At 46.8% G+C, this 10287-nt stretch overlaps 1 protein-coding gene across 1 annotated transcript; it reads left to right on the forward strand.

The window, feature by feature from the left end:
• The first annotated feature begins 1938 nt into the window (after positions 1 to 1938).
• On the forward strand, positions 1939 to 7859 carry NYX (nyctalopin). The gene is made up of 2 exons (XM_027742015.2): positions 1939 to 2057; positions 5678 to 7859. Exons 1-2 carry the CDS (start codon positions 2036 to 2038, stop codon positions 7075 to 7077), a joined length of 1422 nt encoding a protein of 473 aa, XP_027597816.2. The 5' UTR covers positions 1939 to 2035; the 3' UTR covers positions 7078 to 7859.
• The last annotated feature ends 2428 nt before the right edge of the window (positions 7860 to 10287 follow it).

Here is a 10287-nt window from a genome sequence, read left to right on the forward strand (position 1 = left end):
CAGACAGCATATGTGCACCTGGGAGGAGACATGATTTCTGATACCACTGTTAGGGCTCTGGTAAATGCTGGGGAAGGAAAAGCAGAGAATAGCACTTTCTCCTCCTCCCCCTTGTTTTTTCCATGGCTTAAAGGCCGGTGATCTGCTTTCTGTGATCAGGTGGGTTGAGGCTTCCTGGTATTCCCATGGGAACCAGGACTTTCAGGGGAGCCATCAGCTGCCCTGTCACTAGTGAGCACCCAGACAGTGCCACTTCTGTCCCCACAGTCTCCAGCAGCTTCAGCTGCAACGTGCCTGTCTGTGGCTTTTGCAAATCTCTTTCCTCCTCTGCAAAACAGCACAGTGCAAAGCACCGAGGTGCAAAACTGTGGGGGTTGTTACAGCAGGGTGGTGGGAAAAGGTATCCTTCAGCTAAAAACAGTGCTATTTGGGTCATCCCCTCCCCTCCAGGCTGCCCCCACCACCAGCCTGCTCATGCTGTTGAGACAGACACAAATTTCTGGAGGTGCCAGCCAGATTCCTTGAGACTGAGGGAAAGCCAAACCAAAATAAACCTGGTGTATCTGGGTGCTTTAATTTGCAGGAAGAGCCAAGCAGCAGGCTGGTTCCCAGCTGAATCTTTCCTGTTGTATCAAGCATAAATTCATCAGGTATTCCATTTCCTGGGGAAAAAAAAAAGGCAGAATAATTCACTTAGAAATAAAGAGTAGAGCTATTTTTCCCTCTGACATGGTGAATGCAATTACCTAAGGCATGGGAGGCTGAGATAACTCACTTATTCAGCCCCCACTCTCTGAAGAAACCATCAGCATTCTGTCAGAAAAGGCTTTGTAAACGAAATCACATCCTGAATGCTAAAACATCACCACGTACAGAAGCTGTCCTTATGATTTCCACGCACTAGCTGCAGCATCACAAGTAAAACACACTCATAGACAGGGAAGAGTTTGTTATTATAAGGGCTATATACACCATGCAAGCTCCAGAAAGGGTTTGCTGACCCTTCTCCCAGTGTGGTTGTCCTTCTTCAGGAGCAATTCCCAGCACAGCAAAGCACAAAGCATCCTTTTAGCAGTGTGGGAGCCATGCTGGAGCTGGGAAAATGTGCATGGGGAGAGTCCCAAGCTCTGTCTGCTTGGAGAGCTCAATGAAGGGAAGCCATAAGCCTGTGCTTGCCCCCAAATTTAATTCCATTTAGGCTGCACCCTCCCACCTCTTTTGCCCTTACATAATGGAGAGTGGAGTAATGACTTTCAGCAATGCTGTTTGAGTGGCAGCAGTCCAATTCTGGACTGTATATTTTTTTTTTTATGGTGGGGGGAGAGCAGGTTGGCAGAGGGGAGAAAGCATCAGTTTGGTTTGTGTGCAATCCCTGTTTTGCTCTGGGAGCTTTAGAGGGCAGACACATTCTTCCATCTCCGCTAATCCTCCTCTGATACAGAGGATTTTCCTGCCATTAAATGATAGCTTGTGAGAAAAAAATGCCAACTTTTCAGGGGCTGACTCGCATGGCTAATGGCAGCCTCATGAGCAGGAGGGAGGACACAGCCACTGCCTGGCCAGGTAAGCAACGCATCCGGATGATTTCTGTTGGGAATTTTAGTTTCAACTATTCGATCCTAAGCTGGTTACGCTCCTCTGTACCACCACCTATTTCCTGGGGAGGCAGCCAACCTGTTACTGTTGGTGACCTTTCCCCACATCAGATAATAGGAACCTGACCTTGGCACGGCTGGTGGGAAGGATGTGGATGAGCTCCCGAAAAGCAGTGGCAGAAAGCTGCAGGATTCCCTAAGAAGGTCAGTGGTGGAAGAAAGATACTCACCAGGAAGGTGTTGGGGACTTCTTCATTTTGGAAGTGTGTGAGAGAAGAGCTTTTTTTCTTCATCTTCCTTTCTAAACATAGATCATTTTGTGGACAAATGATAAAGGGAAATGACAGAGGATGAAACCTGTCTCTGTTCTTCCCGTGTGCTTTTAGATCCCTCAAGTTTGCTTGCCAGACCTGAAATGCCACTAGGGAATAATCAAGGTAATGTTTGCCATCATTTTAAATGGTGAGTATACTCTTATTCTGCATTACCCAGTAGTGGATTAGACAGATCATTTGGAAAGGTGGTGGTTAAATACTCAATCATTGCAATCGTTGTCTCTTTACCCTTCTTAAAACTCTGCAACATTTTTTTTTATATTTTTTTTAGTCTCTCACCGTTTCTTCCAAATACTGAATTACTGTAGTATTTAAAACAGCAAAAGAGATCATCCCTGGGGAATTTTGTTTATTCCTTAATGTCACAAATATTTTTGACCTTACTGCTGTATTTCACTGTTTTTCGAAAACACGCATTTCATTTGAGCACCCTCTGTGTCAATGAGTTGGAGGCATCTTCCAGCCACTGCCCTGTCCGTGAACACAGCATTAAAAGTAAAGAACAACCTTTCTGGGGAAGGAGTAAGGTGGGAAAGGTGGGAATGTTTAAGGCTATGTTGGTCAGAGATCAGGGGAGAACTAATCTGTGCTCTGAGTAACAGCTCTCCTGAGGGTTTACTGGGGTTCAGGTGGAGAGTGTTTTCCAGCTTCCCTTGCAAGAGAAAGAGGGAGAAATTGCCACAAAGACTGAGGTGCTGAGGGGCATCTCTGAGCTCCTATTACTGGGGGGATATTTTCTCATGGGATGATCCTCAAGTGCTTGTTTTCATGTCCTGCACAATGCAACACTTATAAACAGGGAGTTACACTTATAAACAGGGATCTTGGCAGTCTGCTGTGAAATGCCACTTGCAGAAGACCCAGATTTGGCACTTGTGTGTAAGGAAAACAGGCTGGATATGGCTTGGGTACAAATATTTCCTTAACCGAGTGATTAGAGAAGAAGCAGGGAGGGGAAGGAGGGGATTTGGTTATCAGCAGACTTGTTCCTACCCTGCACACAGTGCACAAAGCAGTGGGTACAGGTGTGCTCTGAAGGCCAGAGATGTGACTGAGCTTGGGGCAGCTGGTTTTAAGCATTGAACTTGCTCAGGACACTCTCACCTATAGGACAGCCTATGCACATATGCCCCTCTGGATGTCACCCTGAGCCCATACAAGGCTCTCATACCAGCAGCAACACTTACATTCATCGTTTTCCAGACAGCCACCTGCAGTCAGACATTTGGGAACAGGCAAATCCTTAATCTGTCTGGCCCTCAATTTATGTAACTGCCTGACAAAAACAACATATGCCCCTGTTGGCAGGCACTGGGGTGGGCTGGTGCAAAGGGTAGGGAACGAGGCAGCCCCTGGGCAGGCTGAACAAAGAAAGAGCAATCTGAGCCCAGTGTGTTCTTCCCCCTCTTGCCCTTGGGCTCCTCATCCCTGTCCTCCCAGGGCCCTGTCTGAAGGAGACTTTCCTTTAGCTGTGGCTGTTAGATAAGGGCTGGGGAAAAAGGAGGAGAGCAGACAAACAAACAAAATGACAACCTGTCTGAAATCCTTTCCACCTCTCACAGTCCTTCACTATCATTTATCCTTGAAGTGATGCTGTTTTGCTAATTCTCCAGTCACGATGGCATGGCCAGGCATGATGGGACCTGAATTTTGATGAAGAGACCACAGCTAAAGTCCTTCTGGGATGCTCTCTCCGTGTATCTAAATCCCTCTTCCACATGCAATGACCAGGATGGTTTGAACAGAACCATCTGGGCAGTTCCTGGATTGATGCCCTTCAGTGGGGACCTGCCCAGCAAATGTTTTTGCAAGTCTCCTGCTTGCAGAAGCCACAGGCAGTGTAAACTCACAAATACAGTCCCGTGCATGTTGCCTTTAAAAAGAGTGGAGGAAAGGCAGAGAAATTGCAGCTTGAATTGTCATTTGTTCTGTACATTAAAGCCTCAGGGACTGCTAAAATAAAAGCTTGACGCTTGCTGAAGCTGATGCTTCCTGGCATATCACCTCACAAGTCTGTCTTAATAAAAATGCCCGTTGGGAATACAGCTGCAGTGGGCAATCGCTGTGCTGCAAACTGCTGGGAGCTTCCCTGTCCAGACACTCAGCAGGAGTGGAGAGGAAAGCCTGTCCCTTGGCCCTGGGGGACAGACATGACCACAACAGTAGCAGCACCATGATCCCAGCAGCGCTGTAATAAAGGTGGCTGTTGGTACCTTATGGGTTTTTTTTAGGGGAAAAAAAAGAAAAAAAAGAATTATGCTTATGTGGGAGCCAATAAACTGCAGCAGAAAAACCAGTCAGGAGCAATAGCACCATTTCCTGCTAGTGACTACATGGAGTTCTCTGGTGTGGCTGCTCATTTTGTTGAGTAGCAGGTAGGATATGCCCGGGAGAGCAATTACAGAACGGGCTCTGCCTTCAGTTCTTCTTCTCTAATGAGTTTATTTTCATAGAATCAGAGAACGGCTTGTGTTAGAAGGGACCTTAAAAATCATCCAGTTCCAACCCTTCTGCCATGGGCAGAGACACCTTCCACTAGACCAGGTTGCTCAATGCCTCATCCAACCTGACCTTGAACATTTTTAGGGGTGGGGCATCCACAACTTCTCTGGGCACCCTGTGCCAGTGCATCACCATCCTCAGAGTAAAGAATTTCTTCCATATATCTAACCTAAATTTCCCCTCTTTCAGAGGTAAAAACCATTTTACATTAAAAAAAATAATTCATTTTGCAGATGTTTTGTTGACTGGACATTTTTTCCCCACAAAAAGAGCCCGTTTATGGAGGTTCATGTCTCCTATTCCTTTTGTTCATCTCTGATTTCTCCCCAAGAGCTTTCTTCTCTTCCTTGTTGTACCCCCACCTGCATGGGACTAACCTGAAAAGAAACAACAGCCACACACCTCTCATGTCAGGCTTATAAAGGACAAAGTGGCTGCTCCCATCAAACATAAGGCACTATGATGACTCTCTTGAGAATTGGCAAAACAGTAAAAACTGTGCTGGAGGTGCAGAGTATCTCATCTATGATGAGATCATGAAGCAAGCAGTTGAACAATATCTCTTAATTTGTTTTTAATCATGCTGTTTTACCAGTACACACTGGGAATGTGTTTTTAAACACTCTACTACATCTTTCAGAGCTGATAGTTCCCCTTCCAGTGCTGCACTGGCTCTGGTGGAAAAAGGTTACGTTGAATGAACAAAGGAAAGCAGCAACAATCATGAATTTGACATATCCCAGGAAATCAGCTGATCTCCCCTGCTCACTGCCTGACTCAGCATACACTGCCCTCCCCTCTTCCCCACACAGAAATACTGCTATAATCCATAGATGCTGGCCTTCAAAACATCTCTGCTTGCTCCCTGGCTAAAAAATCTCTACCTTCTGCCTGGTCAAACCATGTCCCCATCAGCCTGCAGAGATACCAGCTGCAGAGACACTAAGAAATACTAAAGTCTAGGTGGGCCCCCTCTTGGGGAGAGAGCAGTTATGATAATCAGAGATGATGTTCTAGATGACGTATATTCTCAGTGGGTTTAAAAACCCCCATAGAAGACTGTTAGGAATCCTTCACAAGAGCTCGTTGCTCAGCGCTGGAGTACAGGCGGCAATTAGCCTGGCTAGAAGGGAGGCAACGACAGCATAATTTGTTTTTCCTGTGGTGACTAATACATTTGCTAATAGTGCATCCCTACTCTCTCCTGCCACGCCTTTGTGGGCGTGGCACGTTCCTGCCCGGCAGTGATCCTTTGGATCCCTCATGTCCACGGGGTTTGGGCCTGTGTCCGGTCCTGCCCTCCCAACTGCGTGTGCACCCAGGAGCGGAGCTGCTCCGTCCTCTGCGACCGCGCCGGCCTGGGGCAGATCCCCAGCGAGTTCCCTTGTGAAGCCTCTTCTATCAACCTGGACAAAAACAGCATCAAGTTCCTCTCCGAGAGGGCCTTCGGGACCCTGCCTTCCCTCAAATCCCTGTCGCTCAACCACAACAACATCTCCTTCATCACCCCGGGGGCTTTCAAGGGGCTGCCCAGCCTGACCGAGCTGAAGATGGCCCACAACGAGTACATCCGCTATCTCCACACGCGGACTTTCACCGCCCTCAGACGGCTGGTGAGGCTGGACCTGGCGGACTGCAACCTTTTCAACATCCCAGACAGGATCTTCATCGAGCTGCCTGCTCTGCAGGAGCTCTTCTGCTTCCAGAACAACTTCCGAAGGATCCCAGGTGCCATCAGGGGCATGGAAAACCTGACCCACGTTTACCTGGAGAGAAACAGGATCGAAGCGGTGGCCTACAACTCCTTGCAGGGCCTGAGCAAGCTGAAGTACCTGAATCTGCAGGACAACAAGATAAATGTCATTCACGAGCGAGCCTTTCAGGCCTGTCAGAAGATGGAGTACCTGTACCTGAACGACAATTTAATCAGCGAGCTTCCAGAAAACTCCTTCGATGGCCTGAGGCGCCTGAAGATGCTCAACCTGGGGGGGAATTTTCTTAGGAACGTTTCCAACACCTGGTTCAGGGACCTGGGGGAGCTGGAGATCCTCTACCTGGACCGTAACAGGATCAGCTACATTGAGGAAGGGGCTTTTGAGAACCTCACCAGCCTGGTCTCGTTGCACTTGAACAGCAACAACCTGACGACCCTGCCCTTCTCTGTCTTCGAGCCAGTGTATTTCCTCGGGCGGCTGTACCTGTTCCGCAACCCCTGGGAGTGCGACTGCCGCATCGAGTGGCTCAAGGAGTGGATGGAGAATTACAGGCTTGTCAGGGATATTCCTTGTGCCTCCCCCTCCTCAGTAGCTGGGATTGACCTGACGGACGTGCTCTACGAGAGGTCGCCAGAAGGTTACTGTCTCGACCCGGTGGAGCTAAACATCACGTCTGAGGGTCCGACCCCAAGTGAAGAGCCTTGGTCTACCACAGAGAGCAAGTTCAACAGCCTTATCTCCAAACTCTTGCTCCAGATGGGCCTTCCCGAAGAGGTGTCAAACGCCACCGAAGTCTACAGTAACACCATGCAGCTGGATGGACAGACTGAAGGGGTTTCTTCTGGCGTGGGGGAAAAGAGTATCGAGGCCGACTCCTCTTTTTTTTACCTCCCAGTACTTTTTACAGTGATTGTTTTGCAGTGCAAATAGTCCAAGGGCTGTCTGGACCGACCATGGGTCCTGCTTAAGCGTTTAGTCCTTGCACCTACTTAGTCATTAGGGAGAAGTTTGTACTGTGGGCCTATGATACATAACTGGCTCCAAACTCTTCCAGGCTGGGTTGGTTGGATCTGGCTCCAGATTCCCCCGGGAGCTGGTGGGATCTAGTTCAAGGCTGGTCCCACTCTGGGTAAGAGACCTGCCCTTTGGGTGTCTCAGAGCCTCCTGGATACTCACAGAGCTCTGTGGAAGACGAGTAGTAGCAAGGTTGAGTTTTGCCTAGAGAGACTTGTGATGTTCCCTGTACCTCGACAGGATTTTGATCCATTCTCCCTCTGCTATCCTGGCACAGATGCAGGAGAACCAGATGGACCCATGTTTGTCAAAATATTCTTCTCTGAGGCAAAGCTACTTAACAACATACTTATTAGTGTCATTTCAATGTATTTAATTTTATTCAATTAATATATGGTTACAAGGAATACACTGTTTTTATTTGTAGATTATTTCATGGCACGGCAGCAGGGGCAAAGCACGGTGATGACAAATGCAACCAGGCTCTACTAAATATTTTATATGTCCACCACTAATGTGTACCACATACTGTATCATGTTACGCCATACTAACCAACCATGCTGTCATTTTCTTTTATATGGCGTCTTACATGTTTTATCTTTGAAATCTTCAATGAAAGCTGCTAATATGACCAGAAAGAATAATAATGTTTTATGTATCAAAGCACATTAATAAAATAATTTGATATTTTGCTCACGAAAATAAATTAACTGCTTGACCTCCCTTTTTTTTTTTTTTGAGATCCTTGAATAACTCTGGTGGGTTTTTTGGTAGGCTACTCAAATGGGTGCATATGAATGTCCTTTCATGGTCTAGAGCAAATGGCAAGCTGTTTATTGCAGCATAAATACTTTCACTTGGAGCCTGACCACACTTGCATTTGTGTTAAGCAGAAACACTTTGAAATATAAGTGACTATATAGAAATATGTGTCTGTGATTTTTAACAATATTAAATCATTATACATGGCTTATCATACTATGATGTACATGTTCATATGATATGATGCAATGTATACAACCCTTTATTAGTGCTAAAATGTCATGAAGGAGGAATAAAAATGGAAATTAATTTTAAGAAACCATCAAAATATTTTCCATAGCCCCCTTTCCCCCCCACACCTTCCTTTTCCCAAGCAATTGAACATGAATGTGGCTTCCTCCCCTGCCCTGAGTGTGCTGGAGTGGCAGCAGCGGAGTGGGAGCTGCCCTGGCTCATGCTTTGCTGAGGTGGTGATTCAGTATGGACACCACGTTGGCTAAACCCGACTGAGATGAGCTGCCCTTGCCTCTGCCCCTTCCCCCAGACACACACAGGATGGACTTTGGGCATAGAACAGCTGAAAAATGGTGGGTAACCTACAAATTCATGCATGAAGACCTTTTGCTAGTTGCTCCTGTGCCCTCTTACATCTGTGATTGCCTGGGATAACTGGGGAAATAAATGAACTTTTTCAAAGAGGGCTCAACCCTTCAGTGAAGGTGCCTTGGGTCAGGTCTGTCCACGCTGGCCAGGCCAGGCCAGCTGTGAGGGAGAGTTAATGCCCTCAGGATCAAGCGTCACTGGCACCCAATAACCCCACAGAAGGTCCCACAGTCCACAGGGAAAACAGCTCTGGGGAAAGCCAACATCAGCTCCTGTGCAAAATGGTCGTGACCTCCTCAGTCTCTGGAGTAGCTGCTGCATGAACTAGAGAAGCTGCCTTTTTGCCTGCACATTTTTCCAACAAAAAGGTGGCATCTCCAGCAGCTTCAAGACATGTACCTTGAGGCATCCTTGTTTGGTCTGCAGTGCTCTGTCCAGAAAGAGCTACTTCTTCCTAACTAGCACTAGAGATTTCCAGAGGAAACCTGAGTTCAGGGAAAACCAAACCTTCCCTGTTGCAATGGCTCCTCAGCTTTCTGTAGCTCAACCACAGTTTCCCAAGGGGAAAAAAAAAAGCCAGATGGTTTGATAAATGCCTATTTGACCTGTTCCATGAACTAAATTCAATGAGTTTGGATTTCCAGGCTATTTATGAATCCATTAATCTTCTTAAGTGCTAAATTCATCTGTGTATTATAAGAGGCTGTTTTTCAAACCCAGTCCATCCCAATGCTGTAGAGGCATATTAGGTTAAGGATGCCTTTACAGGAGTGGTATTTCATCCTGTCAGGGGAGGTTTATCAATAGGCTTGGCACAGATGGCAGGACACAAATGGTTGTATTTCACTTCCTATAAGTACGGATGCCTCATGATTGAATTGTTTTCATAACCCACATTTTTATTTTCTGTGCTGAAGTACATTAAAGCTGAAGATCGCCTTACTGTGCAATTGTTGAGTGGTTTTCAAGTCAATTACTGCTTCAAAGATGCTTCTGCTTTATCGGCACGATGCACATCTGAATGCGAATCACAGAATCACAGAACCAATTGGGTTGGAAAACACCTCTGAGATCGTTGAGTCCAACCTTTGACCAAACACCACTGTGTCAACCAGACCATGGCACTGACTGACATGTCCAGTTTTTCCTTAGACACCTCCAGGGATGATGACTCCACCACCTCCCTGGGCAGCCCATTCCAATGCCCAATCACTCTTTCTGTGAATAAATTCTTCCTAATGTCAAACCTAAACCTCCCCTGGCATGGCTTAAGATTGTGTTATCCTCTTGTCCTATTGCTGGTTGCCTGTGAGAAAAGCCCAACCCCCACCTGGCTACAACCTCCTTTCAGGTAGTTGTAGAGAGTCATAAAGTCTCCCCTAAGCCTCCTCTTCTCCAGGCTAAACATCCCCAGCTCTCTCAGTCGCTCCTCCCAGGACTTGTGCTCCAGACCCTTCCCCAGCCTCATTGCCCTTCTTTGGACACTCTCCAGCACCTCAATATCCTTCCTAAACTGAGTGGCCCAGAACTGGACACAACTCATAATTGCGTTTTCCCCCCTTTGTTTTGCATCTTGTGATTAGAAAACAAGTTAAATTAGGGATCTGCCTTTTTCATGAACAGTGTGGGGTTTTTCTATTTTCTTAGACTAGACTCTTGCTGCAAAATAGTGTTTCAGCTGGTAAACCTGTAACCTGTTGGTTACAAATTCATGGCTGAGAGTCTCTTCACAAATCAATGCTGTTTTCAAAATCTGCCTC

Source organism: Pipra filicauda, unplaced genomic scaffold, assembly GCF_003945595.2.
Source record: "Pipra filicauda isolate LSUMZ 115617 unplaced genomic scaffold, ASM394559v2 scaffold18_size4552066_pilon, whole genome shotgun sequence".
NCBI classification, from domain to species: Eukaryota; Metazoa; Chordata; class Aves; order Passeriformes; family Pipridae; genus Pipra; species Pipra filicauda.

Bases quoted from the DNA above. Each gene is read 5' to 3' on its own strand.
- NYX (XM_027742015.2), top strand. From the start codon at position 2,036: ATGTTTGCCATCATTTTAAATG. The intron at 2,058-5,677 runs GTGAGTATACTC...CCTGCCCGGCAG, and splicing joins GTTTGCCATCATTTTAAATG to TGATCCTTTGGATCCCTCAT.